This window comes from Chrysochloris asiatica, unplaced genomic scaffold, assembly GCF_000296735.1.
Source record: "Chrysochloris asiatica unplaced genomic scaffold, ChrAsi1.0 scaffold00010, whole genome shotgun sequence".
Classification (NCBI taxonomy): Eukaryota; Metazoa; Chordata; class Mammalia; order Afrosoricida; family Chrysochloridae; genus Chrysochloris; species Chrysochloris asiatica.
Genome location: NW_006408528.1, coordinates 27,257,765 through 27,276,985, shown reverse-complemented (window position 1 = coordinate 27,276,985; position 19,221 = coordinate 27,257,765). Strand labels below are relative to the sequence as shown.

The following is a 19,221-nucleotide window of genomic DNA, read 5'->3' as shown; positions in this document are numbered from 1 at the left end:
GGAACACCACCATCTTGCTTTCAATCCTTGATAGAAATCACAGGTATGTCCTGTGTCAGTATCTCAGAATGATTAATTTGTCTGAAAGTAGAAGATGAAGAAGCTTTTTTCCTTTCAACCAAGGTTCTTTGGCAATAAGGAAAACCATATTGATCTTTTGAGTCTACGCCTTTTATTGTAGCTCAACTCTGCTCAACGATGTGATTTATGTATTCAACATTTCTATCAGTTCTCCTGAAAGCCATGCAAAATAAACAGTCTTAAAACTCACTTCTTTTTTATCTTCCACAACATATGAACTTTTTCATTTGAGCACTAAGTATTCTTTGTTCCACAATAATAAATTTATAAGGCTTTAAATATATCTTTTGCTTATTGTATCCCCTTTCATGTTTACCATTAGTAACATAACTTAGCATAATAGTAGCCAATGATGTAGAACAGTTTGTATGCCCTGAGCAGATATATTTCTTCAATGGGTTTGAGTTGGACTGACCAAAAGTTTGTGCCAGTTGACTATTCTTTTTCTTAGATCCACTTTGTCAAGCCAGATACAGGCTTCACCAATCAATGTTTTCTTCATGAACTTTCCTCCATTGGAGAAAAGTAAAATCTATAAAAAAGATACAAAATTATGTATACATACATATTTTTTAATCTCTCTTCAGAACATTTTATCATCAAAGAAATAGTACAGAAGAAAGAGGATAGTTAGTGGTAGAAGCAAAGAGTGGTATCCTGTAAAACAACTAATAACCGAGATACTTCCAAAGATGTACATGTTATAAATTAAATGACATCAACATTTCTTATTATTCCCAAAGGAAAAGACACATCCTAAAGGATATGAGAATTCGCTACATAAAACGTATAGCAAATAATTCTCACTAGGTTTAAGCTTAAACTAATGACAAGTTCCATAAAATGCCTTAGTTAGGCATATTTCTTTTTACTAGTTTATGAAATATTAACTCAATTACATAATTATCTGAGAAATGAGTAAATCAAGAGTTCAAATGGCAAACTGAAGATAGCATTAATTTTATTTTGTATTTCATTTACAAGTGATTTTTACTATAGCATGTACTTTAAATTTTTTTGTTGCTGTCTTCATTTTTAAATCACATGTATCACTTAGGTTAGTAAAAATCCTTTTATATCCAAGATATTTTTAGAGAGCTGAGTTAAAAAAAAAAGATAGAGGATGTTAGATGGCTTTAATGATTATATTAACAATATACAAAACTAGAGTTAGAGATAAATATACACATACACACATATATCAATATATATCAGAATCTTATTAACATAACAAAATATACAGATAAATACTTATGTTGTTGTTATTAAATGCCCCTTGAGTTGATTCCTGCTCACAGTGACCTGTATAGGTGTTCTGAGGCTGTAAATCTTTTGGGGAGCAGAAAGCCTCATCTTTCTCAGGTGGAACAACTGGTGGGCCAGGGCTGCCGACCTTGTGGTTCACAGTTCCACATTTATCAAGAGTCACTGGCACTTCACCTATAGAGCAATATATAAATGACTCATGGTGTGGTGCTGTAGGATTAGCACGGGACTGTTAACCACAGGTGGACAGTTTAAACCACCAACTGATCCTCAGAAACCCTATATAGGTCATTACGAGTCAGAACTAACTTGACAGCACTAAACATATACATACATATATGTGTGTGTATTGTATGTATCTATGATATAGGTATAGATTTAAAAAAAAAAAAAAAAGCCCATTCAAAGGTACTTAATAACAATGCGGTGGTTCCATCTGATAAGCACTGGATTATGAACCACAAAGTCCATGGTTCATGAGAGAAAGATGAGGCTTTCTGCTCCTGGGGAGATTTAAAGCCATTGGAACTGACTCACAGTGACCCTATATAGGGTTTCTAAGGAGCAGCTGGTGGATTTGAACCACCGACCTTGAAGTGCAAACTGACCTTGCAGTACAGTTATATATATATATAATGTAGTTGCTGTTATGTGCTATATGTAACAGTTGTTAAGTGCCTTGTCGATTTTGACTCATAGCAAACCTGTATAGGGTTTCCATGGAGCTGCTGGCGGGTTTCAACTGATGACTTTGTGGTTATTAGCCCAGTGTTTATCCTACAGCGCCACACCATATATACTGTTATACAAGGAGTCCTGGCAGGGTACTCATCCTACAGCACCCTACCAGAACTCCATGTAAAACAGTGTATTTGGTTTCGCACTGTAGGATAAGCACTCCACCACATGGTATGTTTGAACCACAAGGTTGGTGGTTCAAATTCACCGGTTGCTCTTTGGAAATCCCATATAGGGTCTCTATTGGTCAGAACTGACTTGATGACACTTAGACACTAACAACAGCAATATATAAACAGCATATATATATGTTGTTGTTAAGTGCCGTCGAGTCGGTTTCGACCCATAGCGACCCTGTACAGGGTTTCCGAGGCTGTAAATCTTTACAGGAGCAGAACGCCTCATCTTTCTCCCGCGGAGCAACTGGTAGTTTCGAACTGCTGACCTTGCGGTTCACAGCCCGATTCGTAACCACTATGCTACCAGAGCTCCTTTTATAGATATATACACTAACAGCTTATATAAATGATGTATATATAAACAGTATATATATAACAGTATATAACGGAGTTCTGGTGTGGTGCTGTGGGTTAATGCGCTGAACTGCAAAGTCCTTTGAACCTCAAGATCAGCGGTTCAAGCTCACCAGCCGCTCCTTGGAAACCTTATAAAGGGTCTCTATGGATCAGAACCGACTTAACGGCACTTAACAATAACAGCCTTTTATGGAAGCACACTTTCACATCTTTCTCCTGCAAGGGACTGGTTGATTAAACCTGTCCACCTTTTGTTTAGTTGTGTGTGTGTATCTGTATAAAAAAGCAGTGACCTATAAGTACATAACTTATTGTACAAGACAACATGGGATTGATATTATTGTTAAGTAAAATCTTTTGTGATTAAGAAGTGGTGAATTACACATTGGGTCATCAGTAAAGTCATTGATTTTACATTGATAGATGTGGGATTTTGTGATGAATGGAGAGAAATGAAGAAAGGAGCTCAAAGGGGGAATAAAAGGAAGCTTAAAAGATTCTGGTGTAATTGGATTATAAAAGGAAATAAGGTTAAACTGATTAAATTAGAACTCACCATGCAGGATGCTGAATGTGTGTTTTAATGTGATCTAGATGTGTGTGTGTGTGGGGGGGGGAAGATGAGGCTTTCTGCTCCTGTAAAGATTTATAGCCTCAGAAACCCTATGCAGGGTCACTGTAAGTCAGAATCGAATCTACGGCACACCACCACCACCAGATTTCTGGTGTAACCACAGGTCGGTGATTTAAACCTATCAGCTGCACCTTAGAAACCCTATATAGGATCCCTATGAATTGGAATCCACTCCACTGCACTTAACAACAACGTGATCTCACCTGTGTTTTTAAAATATAACTGGCAGCAGTGTGCTGAAGTAAATTAAATAGGCAAGACATGGGTGACACATAGACCAAGAACTTTGTTGAATGGTTTAGGTAACAAAGATGGTGGCCTAAAGAGGAACAGTGGCACTGATTACGAAAGTCAGAGAAACTTATACAAAATAAACTTGACAGACTAGAAAAGATTTAGAAACAAATTCAATGGATTCAGTGGTGTCATTAGGGTGTTCAGCCCCTGGGAGTATGCATCTAAAGTTGAATTGATTTGCAAATGGCACATAGTATGTGCATATTAAATAATTGAATAGAAAATAAAAATACAATACAAATAAAGATGTTTCAGTTATAATTGTGTAACAGTTACCTGGAGAGAATGTCCAGCAGGATTTAGACTGAATCTAAAAGTTTCATTAAATGAAGGTTCTCGATCATGTCTACACACGCGTGTCTTTTTCTTGATCACTTTTTTTTGAGTAGAGATGTTTAACACATATATTTTCACATACAAATCTGAAAATAAGAATTTGTCTTGTTAAGTGTCCAGTAACATAACATTTTCTATTGAAAGATGTGTTAAGTGTACACAGAGAGCTCTTCCTACATTTTAAACAAAGCCAGAAGGTTGTCTCAAATTTATTTCAGACAACTTAAAAGCTATAAAAAGATGTACCAACCTTCTTAATGATTTAAATTCATTTTCCAGTAGTATAACAGATACATTTTCTTAGTCAATATGCTGAAAAATATCTAAAAACTGAGAAAAATAAAGGATTTAGCTACTTGTCCTATATACACAAATTTATGAAAGTCTTATTTGGTATTTTTTTGTGCAGTAAATTTTAGTTAGTATTTTTCAGGATTGTTGTTGTTGTTAATTGCCTTTGAGTTGGTTCCACCTCAATGACCCTTTGTAGGGTTTCCAAGGAGCGGCTGGTGAGTTTGAACTGCCGACCTTGGAGTTCAAATCGACTTTGTAGTCCAGCGCATTAACCTGCAGCACCACACTAGGACTTTCGGAATACTTAGGCTATATCCCTAATGAATTCTTTGACATACTATATTGCACATTTTAATAAAGTTAAATACCTGGTAAGTGATCGGGAGATTTAAATTTATAAGTGATATTTCTGCATTGGAGGATTTCAACTATCAGCTGTTCACCATCTGTCTTCATTTCCTTTTTCAATGCAATCTTGATTTCACCCATTACCTGAGTTTTAACTGGAAGATTAAAGTTAAAAAGTCAATGACATTTATTACATTTTTAATTCGTTTATTAATATATTGAGAATTTATAATTGCTAAATATCTAATTGCAACCTGTGGATACACAGATGAAAAAGACACGAAATGAGCCCGAAAGGAGTGAATGGTTTCATGAGGACACAGATGAAAATACAGATCTTTGGAATACATTTTTCTAAGCATAATGATAGGCTAGTACCAGGGGAAGTGTGAAAAAATGTAAGTAGATAAATCCACTCAACTGTTAGGCTAAGGATGGGGTAGATAAGAGTACAGAGGTAGGATGAAAGACATAGATTAAATAATAAAATTATAATGTAAGTTGTAGGTAATAAGTAATAAGTCTTTTGAAATACATGAAACTGTTGGCCAACAATTGCCCATTCCCAGGATTGCACAAGAACACTTCCTAGATAACTATATTATTTTACTCCCATTCCGTTCCCTTTATATAAGAAATGGGCAACATACATATATAGCAGTAAAATTGCAAAGGCAAAGTATGATGTGTTATTCAAATGGAACTCAATATAATTTTTTCCAGTATTTATCTTGCATCTTTAACATCACTAAAGAAGTTATTCATGGTAGATGAAGCCACGTTTTTTTTTTTTAAGTCACCCATTTAACTCTCAGTTCATACATTTATCTATTATTCATTCAACAACAAAAATTTACTTCTCACTCTACTCTTGATTAGGCACTCTGCTTGAAAGAATAAATACAGTAGTGAAGTAAAATAGGCTTAGTTATTGGTTTCTTAGTTATTGGTAAAATCACTGGACCAATAAGTGACATATATTTCCTTGATCTTGTTTGTGAGTGGAATCCAGTTTTTTCCTCAAACATTCAAAATGAGTGTAAACAAACCTACTTAAATCAGTCTATCCTATTTTCAAGACCTTAACAGAAAAATAATCTCCAAAGACGAAAAATGAGGACAGATCTCAGAGTTTCCCTTTTCAATATCAAATATCAAAATAAAATCAAATTAAAAGTAAAATCTAGGAAATGTTAGCAAGTAGCCATCAAGTATGTTACTGGGAAACAGTTTCATTCCAGAAAAATCCATAAAGTGAAAAGGCAGATTTTGGTAAAGCACAATTTAGCTGGATTTCTAGCCACAGCATATGTCCCAGAATCTATCAGGGAAAGATATATGAGTTGAAAAAGCTCTGATAACTCTCACTAAATGTCTCCATCACAGAGAAGTGGATGAATAGAGTAGCCAGCCACAAGAAAAGGTCACACTAAGCTCTTGAGAATAGTAAACTTATCTCATTCTTGTAAAGATTTGTGGCTCTCAATATAATCAGGAAAAACAGCCAGAACTTGCCATTTTCTAAGGATTCAAGATGGAGTAGGTAAAATATTCAAAGTTGAGAGTATTTTTAATAAAAGAATAGGACACACTTCAGCTTGTTGGAATGAATACTGGTACAAAACATTTTATCAAATATCAAAAGAGGAAGCAAAGACCAGTCAACTAGGACCACACACAGATCTAATGGATCTCTCTTTTTTCCCCGCCATGGAAAAATTAATAGATATTTTTCATCTCTCATACAGTCTGGGATGGAGAGAAAATTAATATTCTAATGTGGTAGGGTAAATATTTTCTATGATACATAAATCCTATAGAAGTTGTAAACAGAACTGATTACAATGATGAATTTCGATTAAATGAAAAGGCATGCCAACTTTTCCTGGGAGCAATTCTCTTTTATAAATCCTATTTCTCTGTTATAGGCCTCAAACCCCAACCAACACTTCATATGTTTACAGTTTGTTTCTGCTGCTGATACTTTTCCCCCCATTTTCTCACTTGAGAGGTGAGGTGGGATTAAAAAAACAACAACAACAAAAAAAAACACTTGCAAATTTAAATTCTCAAGTCATCACATTTCCTGCTTCTCTCTTGTAATGTTAAATCCACATGATTAACAAGGCAATAATTGTGAAGTTCTGAGAAGTTTCTCTCTGCTCAAAGATTTGCTCTTTACTGCTTTCTTTATCACATGCTCATTGAAGTAGGCTCAAAAGGTTTAACTGACTTAGTTGTGATCATCATCACTTTAAATATAGGTAAAGAATGCCTTTGTCCTTTGAAACTGATTCCTGGATGCAGACAAAACCCTCTATGTGACTATTTCCAAAATGGGGCATAGCAATGTAAGAATGCCCTTTGTCTTTGAAACCTCCACCCACCCAAGAAAAAAGATATCATGCAGATTTGTGAAGACGTTTTATCATTTGGTTTAGAATAAATAAATGGTCAGTAAAATAACGTTTGGATCAATCTCTAGGTTCCTTAAAGTCCTGAAACTTGTGCTTCTTTGGTTTTACTTAAAACATAAGGATAAATCTTACTGTATAGAAGGCACTTATTCTAGATTATATCACATACCTGCAGCTCAAGAATTCAAAGGAGAAGATAGTTACGACAGGGAGAAAGCAGAGGGGGCATAAAGCAAAAACTGAGATTTCAACAAAAAAGATAAAACTAAAAAAACAACAGCTTACAGGGCTAAAGATATAAATAATTTCATTTAAATACTATTAATGAATTAGAAATATCATAGAATAAAATTAGATAAAATAGAAATTAATACTGACCTAGCATAGTAGAAAGAAAGAAAAGCCTGAAATGATGTAGAGAAAAAGGCGACTAAAAATTTAAAGGAGCCAGCAAAAGCCCATTTATATGATTTTGTTGTTGTTGTTATGTGCCGTGGAGTCGGTTCTGACTCATAGTGACCCTGTACAGGGTTTCTGAGGCTGTAAATCCTTACGGGAGCAGAACGCCTCATCTTTCTCCCGTGGAACAGCTGGTAGTTTCGAACTGCTGACCTTGCGGTTTGCAGCCCGATTCGTAACTGCTACGCTACCAGAGCTCTTTATTTATATGATAGATATGTAGAAAAGAAAAGTGCAATCCAATGTAACTGGTTTCTCTGAAAAAGTGAAAACAAAAGAATGAAAAATTGCATCTATTTAAAAACATAAAAATACCCTGTGAAATAAAGTGAATCCATGAGCTAAAGAACATCCTATATTCTAAAAAATATTGACGGATACTATTCAATCTATTGAACTTCAAAGATACACAAAAATTTATTTAAATGCCCAAGAAAAAAAAGTCTCCTATAGTAGAGGTGACTCAACAGAATGCAGAAATCATTGGAAAATATCACTAATATTGCAGTGAAGTAAATTGTTGCTAAAGGATTTAAAAATGGGTACAGCAGTATATTGACAGGGTGCTGCCAGAGGTTCAGGGTGGATTACGAAGGGAACATGGAACTAGGATATTACTGCTGATGTATGATGGATCTAGGCTGAAAGCAGAGAGTACCAGAAAGATGTTTACCTGTGCTTTATTGATTTCACAAGGGTTTTAAATTGTGTGGCTCATGACAAACTATGAGCAACACTGCAGAGAATGGTATTTTAGAATAAGGTGCTCTGGTAGCGTAGTGGCTACGAATCGGGCTGTGAACCGCAAGGTCAGCAGTTCGAAACTACCAGCTACTCCTCAGGAGAAAGATGAGGCGTTCTGCTCCCCTAAAGACTAACAGCCTTGGAAACCCTGTGCAGGGTCGCTATGAGTCGGAACCGACTCCACGGCACATAACAACAACAACAACAATTGTGCTCATGAGGAACCTATACATAGACCAATAGGCATTCGTTTGAACAGAACAAGGGGACACTGAATGATTTAAAATCAGGAAAGGTTTACATCAGGGTTACGTTCTTTCACCATACTTATTCAATCTGCATGCTGAGCAAATAATCTGAGAAGCTGGATGAAGAAGAATGCAGCAGACTCAGCAACAATCTGCAATATGTAGATGATACAATCTTGCTAGCTGAAAGCGAAAAGGACTTAAAATCTTGCTAGCTGAAAGCGAAAAGGACTTAAAAGGACTTTGATGAAGATCAAAGACCACAGACTTTGATATAGAAACAAACATCTTTACCACTGGACCAATAAGTGACATCAAGATAAATGGAGTTCTCAAGTTCTCAAACACTTCATTTTGCTCGAATCAACCGTCAACACTCATGGAAGCAGCAGTCAAGAAATCAAATGGCATATTTCATTAGGCAAATTTGCTGTACATGACTTCTTCAAAGGGTTTAATAGCAAAGATGTCAATTTGAGCACTAAGGTGTGCCTGATCCAAACCATGGTATTTTCAATAGCTTCATATGCAGGTGAATGTTGGACAACGAATAAAAAGGTCATACAAAATTTATGTGTTTGAGCTATGGTGTTGGAGGAAAATATTAAAAATAGCATTGATTGCTAGAAGAACAAACAAATCTGTGTTGAAAGTACAGCCAGAATGTTCCTTGGAAGCCAAAATGTCCAGACTTTGTCTCTCAAACTGTGCATATTATCAGGTGGGACCAGTCCTTGGAGAAGGACATCATGTTTGGTAGAGTGGAGAATCAGCAAAAATGGAGGAAGACCACCAACGAGAAGGATTGGTACAGTGCTAGCAGAGTAGCAACGATTATGAGACTGGCGCAGGACTGGGCAGGGTTATGTCCTGTTGTACATAAGACTCGCTATGAGTCGGTACCGACTTGACTTAACAACAATAAAAAATAGTGCAAGAATCAGGCTGACCAAAAGACCAGGCTTACTGATTTACTGGAGACTGATGGAATTCTGAAAATTATGGCCCTTGGTCACTCTTCAAGTCTGGAACCGAACTTACCTCCATGTCTCAACCTTCAACCAAACAAGAAGTCTATAGAGTGAACAATGACATTAGGAAGGCACATGCTGCTTAGAACAATCAAACACACAATACTGAAAGGGCAGCATTTACCCAGGAAAGAATAACAAAGGACAAATGAAAAAGGTAAACAGGAAGTAAGTGGGAAGAATGCTGCTACATGTGGGGACTGCAATCAATATTATGAAACAAAATATAAAAGAATTGTTGAATGGACAACAAATTTGATATGTCAACTTTCACCCAAATAATAATAAACGTTGAGAAAAAAGAGAGAGAAGAATTAGGTTGACTTCAGACAGCAGCATTCAGTGACAATAGGAAAAATGTCTGCAAATATCTAAGGGGAAAATGCCTGATCCTGTTTAAATGATCATTCCTGTATAAAATAAGCAGACAGTCATTCTCAAATAATTTAAAGACTATGGCAGAGGATATAAAAATGAATATCTGAAAGGTAAGAGAGAGAGAGATGAGGAATAAAGGTAAGAATAAAAAATATGTGTATGGCATTTCTACATGTACATTCTTACACAAACACATCTGTATCTACATTTTATCTCTTAGAGAGTATATTTTAAGAAAGCATAATAATGAATAGAACTGTTATACTCATTTTCTCATTGTTGTTTTTGTTAAGTGCTATTAAGTCGATTCTGACCCATAGTGACCCTGCGTAGGGTTTCCAAAGAGTGGCTGGTGTGTTTGAACTGCCGACCTTGCAGTTTAAACTGACCTTTTCTGGTGTGCACTGCAGGTTAATGCACCGAACTGCAAGATTGGTTGGAACCACAAAGTCAGTGGTTCAAACACATGAGCTGTTAGACAGCACTTAACAATAATAATAATATAATATCAGAATGAAAGTATTTTCAAGGGCTATAATTTGCTATTTTAATTTAACCAGATAGAGGATCTTAGACAGCAGAGGACCTAGCAAGCAACTCTCTTAGTTGTATAAGCAATAGAAGATAGATTCTAGAAGTTATTGACCACACTACACCTCAGGTCAGTTATGAAGGTTATAACAAAAAACATAACGATTTTCGGATGTATTCATAATTATATCATTTATTGGTTTGTTATATGCCACGGAGTTGGTTCTGACTCATAGCGACCCTGTACACGGTTTCTGAGGCTGTAAATCTTTATTTGAGCAGAAGTCTTCATCTTTCTCCCGCAGAACAATGGGTAGTTTCAAACTTCTGACCAACTTGAAACCATTATACTCTATGTGAAATTTACTAAAACATGCAAACTTAAAAATATAATTATTGATTGAGAAAATATTTATTTCGTTATTGATAGCCTTAATACAACTGGTATCTCTCAGAGTTCTAAGAATTCCATTGCTTTTGTCAGTGTAACAACATTTTAGACAAAACACTCTTTGGAGACAACTTTTAACTAATTGGAAGTGACTAAAATGAGCTACTTCTGATAAATAAGGAACAAGTTGTTGTTGACAAGGGCTGTTGAGTCTGTTCTGACTCATAGTGACCCTATATAGTGTTTCCAAGGAGCAGTTGGTGGGTTTGAACCGCTGACCTTGTGGTTAGCTATCCTGTGCTTATGCTATAGTACCATAACAGTAGCATTTTGAAAAAGAAAATTTTTGTTTGTAAGGGAAACGATATTATTGTGCATTTGCAAATTTCCATTAATGCTACATACCAACGCTGCAGGTTACTGTTGAAGTCTGACTTGGTGTTAGATAAGTATATTTAGCCCTTGCAGTCTATCACCTCATAAATGGTTTCCTAGCACCAATCACTGATTCCAACTCTAAGAGAAGTCTAATGTAGTATAAGTAAGGTGGATTTCAAGAAACAGGAATTCTCGCTTCTAGCTGTGTGTGATGTCACCATTTATTAAATGTCTCTTGTATGTCTTTCCTAATATATAAAGTAAAAATATTTAATATTATACCCTATACAAGGTCACTATGAGTCGGAACTGACTCTATAGCACACACCCACCACCACTACCATCATTCAAGCTTTACAGGTCTATAAAATGTCAGGATTAAAAAATATATATTTTCTAAACATAGTTTATAAGGAAGGATTCTCTGGGCAAATTATTGAATGATGCAAAAAGCATCAAAAGGAGATGGAAGGAATACACAGAGTGACTCATACTTCAGACATATTGCCAAGAGGGAGCAGTTGCTGGAGAAGGATATCATGTTTGGTAAGGTGGAGGGTCAAAGAAAAAGAAGAAGACCCCAGCAAGACGGACTGACAAAGTGGCAGCATCAATGGACTCAAGCATGGCAACAACAGTGAGGTTGGCCCAGGACCAGGTAGTGTTTCATTCAGTTGTACATAAGGTCACTATGAGTTGGTACCAACTCGATGGCACCTAACAACAACAACAATGTATAGCAGCTGGTATTGGCTCTTGCCCAAAAGGTGGGATTTTATAGGGTGCAATTGTAGCTTGACTGTATGACCACAATTGCTGTCTCTTCTTGCGTAAGGTAGGGAGAGAAAGAGCCTTGCAGGGTAAAAGTGAGACAACAAAAATCAGATTGGACACTGACATCTATAATCACCACACATACAAAAAAGCAGCAAAATATGAGTAAGACTTTATCTCCCCTTTTTTGACTTTTTGCTTTCAAGGCCACCTGAGAAATTTCAAGATGTTATTGTTGCTCCTTATGATGTAACTCAAGATTTAGTTTTTGGCCATTTTTCTTTTTTGCCTCTCTCACCTCTCCTCAAGCCTGTTCAGATGTTTCTCCTAGTGAGAAACAGCCCAGGACTGGCATGAGCCATTTTTGGAAAAACTTTCTGTTTTAAGCTGTTCCTATTGTCTCCTCTCCCTTCTTCAAGTCTATGCCTATTGGTCTTTGCTAAGCAGATCTGTGTGCATACGTAGTAGAACCCTCCAGGGGTGGGGGATATCCACTTGTGTGTGCTCCACCTTGCTCAAAATGGTTGTGTTGGGACTCATTGGCCACCACATATCAGAAAACAATACTTTTCTTGCTTCTGCTCAGATTCCACTTGCAGTAAGTCTTTGATTCTTCTAAATATTCCTTTATATTGAGTTCAGAGTTCCGGGACAATCTTTAGAACCTGTTTCGTCTGGTATTCCATGTTATTACTGGCAGAGGTCTGCATGGCCCTTCTCCCTAGTCCACCATCAAGCCCCACCCTCTCTATCTTCTTTTGATTCTTTCTGCATTATTCAATATTTTGCCCATAGATCCCTTAAATACTGCATGTCAAGGTTTTTTTTCTTCATTTCCCTCAGCTTGAGAAATGCTAAGTGTGTTCTTCCCTTTTGATTTTCTATCTTCAGGTCTTTGCACATTTCATTATATCTGACTTTGTCTTCTCACACTGACCTTTGAAACTTTCTGTTCAGCTCTTGTACCTCCTCCTTTCTTCCATTTGTTTTAGCATATCTACTCTGGAGAGCAAGTTTCAGACTCTTCTGAAATCCATTTTGGTCTTTTCCTTATTTTTTGTCTTCTTAATGACCTTTTGCTTTCTTCCTGTATAATGTTCTTGATGTCATACCATAACTCTTCGGTCTTTGGTATCTAATGCATCAAATACGTTCTTCAGATGATGTCCAAATTCAGGTAGGATATGTTCAGGGTTATATTTTGACTCTAGTAGACTTACTTTCATTTTCTTCAGCTTCATCCTGAACTTGCATATGATCAATTGATGATCCGTTCCACAGTCTGCCACTGGCCTTGTTTTGACTGATGATAATGAAGATTTTCTACTATCTCTTATCACAGATATAGTCAATTCAGTTTCTGTGCATTCCAGCTTGTGAGGCCCATGTGTATTTTCTTGTTGTTGTTAAGTGGCTTCAAGTCAGTTCTGACCCCTAGAGACTCTGTATAAGGTTTCTGAGGAATGAGTGGGGAGCTTGGATCACTAGCCTTGTTTTTCAAAGTGACTTTGTAGTCCAATGCATTAACCCACAGTGCCACACCAGGACTCTGTGTGTATAGTTGTCATTTATGTTTTCTCATAAAAGAATTTGCAATGAAGAAGGCATTGGCCATGCAAAATTTTATCATGCGTTCTCCAGCATAGTTTCTATCACTAAGGCAATATTTTCCCAATGATTGATCCTCCCTCTTTGTTTCCATCCCTTGCATTTCAATCATCAGTAATCATCAATACATCTTGATTGCATGTTTGAACAATTACAGACTGCAGAGGTTAGTAGAATTCTTTAATTTCATCATCACTGGCTTTAGTGGTGGATGTTTAAATTTGAATAGTAGTGGTTTTAACTGGCCTTCCTTGTAGCTGTATGGATATTATCCTATCACAGATATCATTGTGTCAAGACAGATCTTGATATGTTCTTTTTGATGATGAGTATGATGCCATTTCTCTACAATTTGTCATTCCCGGCATAGTAAACTATGTGATTTTCATATTCAAAATGGCCCAAACCAGTCCTTTTCAGTTCACTAGTGCCTAGGATATTGATGTTCATATGTTTCATTTCATTTTTTATTCTTTCCTATTTTCCTAGATTCATTCTCCGTACATTCCATATTCTGATTATTAATGGCTTTTTACAGCTGTTTCTCTTCATTTTGAGTTGTACCCCATCAGTAAATGAAGGTCAACTCTACTTTGAAGGAACAACTCCTCCCCAGTTGTATTTTGAGTGCCTTCCAATCTGTGGTCGTTGATGAGATATATTTTGGATATGTATCTTTCTAATTAAAGCTTTGCCCAAAGGAAACAATATTATGCCCATCTATTAATTTTTTTCTATATTTATATGTATATCAAAGCTTGTGTATTTAAAGCTGGAATCCATGATGGGTAAAATGTTTAATACGCTTGAATATTAACCAAAAGTTTGAAGATTCAATTTGACCTTGGAAGAAAAACCTGGTTATAACTTTCAGAAAATCAGCTATTGAAAACACTTTGGTGTACAGTTCTACTTCAATACACATGGGATTTCCAAGAGTGGGAGTCAAATTTCATAGTCAAAGCTATGAAACGACATCTTGATATGTTTTCATGTCTCAGGGCTGAGTGGAGGCCAATGGGGGTGGGGAGGGGTTTACTTTGTTCTGTTTTCATTAAAATATGTATTTCCAAGGGAGAAGAGTTTTATATGATTTCATTAATCCTTTATTTGAAATAACCCATATTCAAAGAGGTATTTACAAATAAGGCAGGCTTTCTAGCCTAATAGTATTTAAGAGTTCTGTGAAAATCAGGCAAACCTGTACATTTTGTCTTTATTGGCTGTATAAAGAAATAATTTATTTCTGAGATAAAGCTAGAAATAACATAATTTTAGGATAAAAATAGAGTTTTTTCTGATTGTTCTCCATCATTATGTTTGGCATTTTCTGTCTTTTTGTTTTATGTTTCTTAGCATTCATTTTATTGTGACTGAAGACAATCAGATCTCTTTAAAAAATCTTTTTAATTATCTTGCACAGAACAGCAACAACAAAATGAATGTTCATTATTAGTGGAGAAACACTGAAAACTAAAATTATTTAGAGTTTTGAAGAAACTCCCTAAAACTCTTGGGAAAACAAATCCCAGAAAGAGTGAGATAGGAGGTTGTTGTTGTTAGGTGCCATCAAGTCGGTATCGACCCATAGTGACCGTATGCACAGCAGAACAAAATACTGCCCGATCCTGGATTAACCTCACTATTGTTGTCACGCTTGAGTCCAACAAGGTCCTTTTCAAGAGAAAAATCACACTTATGAAGAGCATGCATTTTCCTGAATTCCCAAGTCCTTGACTAGACCTCCCATGTAACGTTCTATTGATTGATGTCTTAAAAGCAGGTAGATTACCACTCAGGAGGAATGGTGAATCCAGAAATACTCTCTGGGTATAGAGGAAGATTAGCATCACCATGTAACAGATATAAAAAAATAAAATCAGGTAAGGGTAGAACATTACAAAAAGGAAGAGTGCTTGTGGATAACAATAACATGCCTCTGAGTGTCATCCCCACTCTCACTCCCATTGAAGGAATTCAGACTCATAGGGAGCCTATAGGACAGAGTAGAATGATTCTGTAGGGTTTCCAAGACTGTAAATCTTTATTGGGGCAAACAGCCTCATCTTCCTCCTTCAGAGCATTTGTTAGATTTGAACCTTTGTGGTTAGCAGCCCAATGCTTAGCCCACAGAATCACCAGGGGTTCTTAAAGGAGTGAAGCTACCAATAACAGAGTCACAATTTTCAGCTTTTCACAAATGAGTGGCCACCAGGCAGCCAGAGTGAAGCTGTGAATACCAACTGAGTTGAGGTAAATTAAAAAAAAAGTCAAATCAAAAGTTTAAAGCAGCCCCTTAGATTATTTATATCCATTTCAACTCTCTTGTTTTAAAATTAATTATACCACTTTAACAACCCAGTGATTTTGATCCTTCACTTAGTTTTGATTGATTCTCCAGTTTTCCCTTCCTCAGCCCTATTTTCTCCCGCTATCACATTGTCTGATCTTTTCTTAACAACAGTATTATAATTTGCCATAGAGCAAACTATAATTCCAAATCAACAATTTATTCTCAACCCATTTGTACTAGATATATTTGGCCTTTCCAGGATCCATGAACCATACCTTGCTTTGTCACCCAAGAAGATGACTATTATGGCCTACATCCTCTGGGCTTTTTTACCTTCTAATTCTGACTTCCTGTTGGGTTTTGGCAATGAGGAGTCAGCAGGAGAGTGAATGGAGTATTTATTTCCTCTTCTCAGCCATCATCCTCTCTGTCAGAAGACTGTTTTGTAGTTTCTCGGCCTTGCTACAAAGGAGTCATCTCTTGTCTAGGGCTCTCTCTTCCTCGGCTGTAGATCTTTCTGGAAAAAACTTATTTCTTCAGGCTTTGTCAGGCCTAGATATGCTAAAGGTGTCTGCTGTGTTGAGTCTCTAGTTTCACTATCCATTTTTGGTTCTCTTAAAGTGCTGTAGGATAAGCACTGGGCTGTTAACTGCAAGGTCAGCAGTTCAAACCCACCAGTCACTCCACAGGAGAAAGATAAAGCTTTCTACTCCAGTAAAGGTTTACAGCCACAAAAACACTATATAGGGTCACTGTGAGTTGGAATTGAGTTGATAGCAGTGGGCTAGTTTTTGTTGTTGCTGTGATTTTTTAAAGACTTTTTCATACTTTGTAAATGATCCTTTCATTAAGTTATTTTAAACTACTCGCTTGACTATGCCCAGTACTTACTTCTAGAACCTCACATGAAATCCACTTCTGCCTATGAGTTTAGTTAAGAGTCCAGTGTTGTGGCCTCCATATAGGAAGGCATTCTCTCAATTCCATGTAAGAAACAGTCTCTTTTGGTGTCACTTTTCATCCCCATATATGCCTGTGTCTTCCTGTGAGCTTTGTATTTTATGTCATTGTCCCTTTCATCTTGCCTGATGAAACAATGATTGGCACAAAGTATGCCTCATACTTTGCAGGGCAATTTGATAACAATCAAGAGACATTAGGTTTTGCTGTAGTAACAAACATCAGAAAAATATCATTGATTGAGAAGTATAAAATTGAATTCTTTTGCACCACACACACTTGAGTTATGGTGTTGAAGAGGAATACTGGAAGTACCATGGGCTGCCAGAAGAACAAACAAATCTATGTTGAAAGAAGTATAGTCAGAATGTTCCTTAGAAACCAGTATGATGAGACTTTGTCTCACACTTTGAACATGTTGTCCGGATGGACCAGTCCCTGGAGAAGGATTTCATGTTTGGCAAAGTAGAGGGTCAGATAATAAGAGGAAACCCCCCAATGAAATGGTTTGGCACAGTAGCAGCAGTAATGGGCTCAGTCATAGCAACAGTTGTGAGGTTGATGTGGGACCAGGCAGTGTTTCATTCTGCTGTGCGTAGGGTTGCTATGAGTTGGTACTGACTACATGGCACCTGACAACAACAGAAGTGTGGGCTTTTGAGTTTGACATAAGTTAAATACCTTATTTTTTCTTTCTTGATTTTTTTCTTTTTTTGTCTTTTGCTATCAGTATTTTATAAACCAGATCTTGATTTGTCTTTGAGGTTGGCGTAAGGGTGACAATAAGGAGCTCTGGTAACGTAATGGTTATGAATCGGGCTGCGAACCTTAAGGTCAGCAGTTGGAAACTACCAGCTGTTCCGTGGGAGAAAGATGAGGCTTTCTGCTCCCGTAAAGATTTATAGCCTTGGAAACCCTGTATAGGGTCGTTATGGGTCGGAACCGACTCCACAGAACATAACAACAACCAGGATGACAATATCAGCAAAACATGCACCATAACATTATATGTAATACACATTAACAGTTGTATATACAAAAAGAAAAAAAAAAAAGAAAAAATGGCAGTAAGTGCAGTTTATTACCTGTCCAATAATATGTAAGTCAGTGATTACCTGTATTTATTTATTTCTGCCCTGCCATGCTTAGCATTTGTTTTTACCCTTTATGCTTCATGGTTGCAAGATACTTGGTGCATATCAAGCCAGTGTGTCTGCCTTCCAGATACAATAAAATGAGTTAGGGACAAAATGGTTTTACGTCACAGGGTTTTTGCAGAGATTAAATGAGTTAATACATATATGTATCAACTCATTTAATCTTTTTAACTTCTTAATGATGTTATGTTATGATGATGAGTGCCATCAAGTCGGTACCAACTCATAGCAACCCTGTATAGGGTTTCTGAGGAGAGGCTGGTGAACTTGAACTGCTGACCTTGTGGTTCAAAGTGACTTTGCAATCCAGCGCATTAACCCACAGCACCACACCAGGATGCCATAACTTCTTAATAGATGTCAGTTATTAAGATTTCCTAATCTAAAACTGACTCAACAGCACCTAATAGCACAAACAGCATAATGAAAATGATCCTTTACTTTCTAATTCTGGTAAATTTAAGTATTACTGACTTAAAGTCGAGGTAATATACTGTAGCCACATCGGTAACTCCAGAGGGGCTGTTTACAAAGGGGTCTCTCTGAGAAGTGCCCGCTGGAATTGTGCTGTGCACAACTTGTCTATACAACATCAGGTCTTTAGTAAGTGAGACATCCAAGGTTACCACTCATCTTGACAAATGCAGTTGCTGTTAAAGTTGAAGTTATTAACAGGAGAATATAGTAACCTAGTCCCAAAGAATCAAAAATAGAGTGTTCTGTGGCCTAATTGTAACTGCTCTTCACCATATTGTGGGTTGTTTTTAAAAAATCAAAATATTTGTAGTTATTCAGAAAAAGAAATAAATTATAAGCATTACTTTTGAAAAGAAATAAAGGCAAATAATTGATAGTTTGGGTTTTTTTTACAATTGAAATTACCCAAACTCATTTACAAAAATTTTAGTTTTCCAGTTAGGCGAAGATCATACTCCAGAATGATTTTATATTAATGCAATTAGGCATTTTTGTTATATTCTGATTTGTAGTCTTCTTTTAAAAGAGAGGCGTCGCCATTTCAGTCACTGTATGTAATTACAGTCTCTTCTTTTTGCAGGAAAAACTATATTCCATACATGAATGCTTGGCTATAACTTGCAAATGATTAATAATTCATTTAATTTTTATTTATTAATTTTTAAACACAGCCGATCGCTATATCAATTTTAGAAGATTGATGGTGTTGAATACAGCCAGGATTACCTATTACCATAATTAATGCTTAAGCAGTCCTTGAAAAGGAGACAGAGGAAAATGCTGAATTTCTGCAAAAAGTCCTCATGTCACATTTAGGAATGATTTATCATGATCATTTATCACTA

The 19,221-nt window shown here is 36.4% G+C and overlaps 1 protein-coding gene across 1 annotated transcript in view; it reads right to left on the bottom strand.

Moving 5' to 3' along the window:
- Window positions 1–472: 472 nt before the first annotated feature.
- Window positions 473–19,221, bottom strand: part of PCLO (piccolo presynaptic cytomatrix protein) — a 483,434-nt gene continuing 464,685 nt past the window's right edge. The window contains exons 25-27 of the mRNA XM_006834340.1: window positions 4,551–4,685; window positions 3,829–3,974; window positions 473–613 (exon numbers count right to left, since the gene is read on the bottom strand). Of these exons, the coding sequence (XP_006834403.1) occupies window positions 473–613; window positions 3,829–3,974; window positions 4,551–4,685 (422 nt within the window). The remainder of the gene's footprint in view (window positions 614–3,828; window positions 3,975–4,550; window positions 4,686–19,221) is intronic.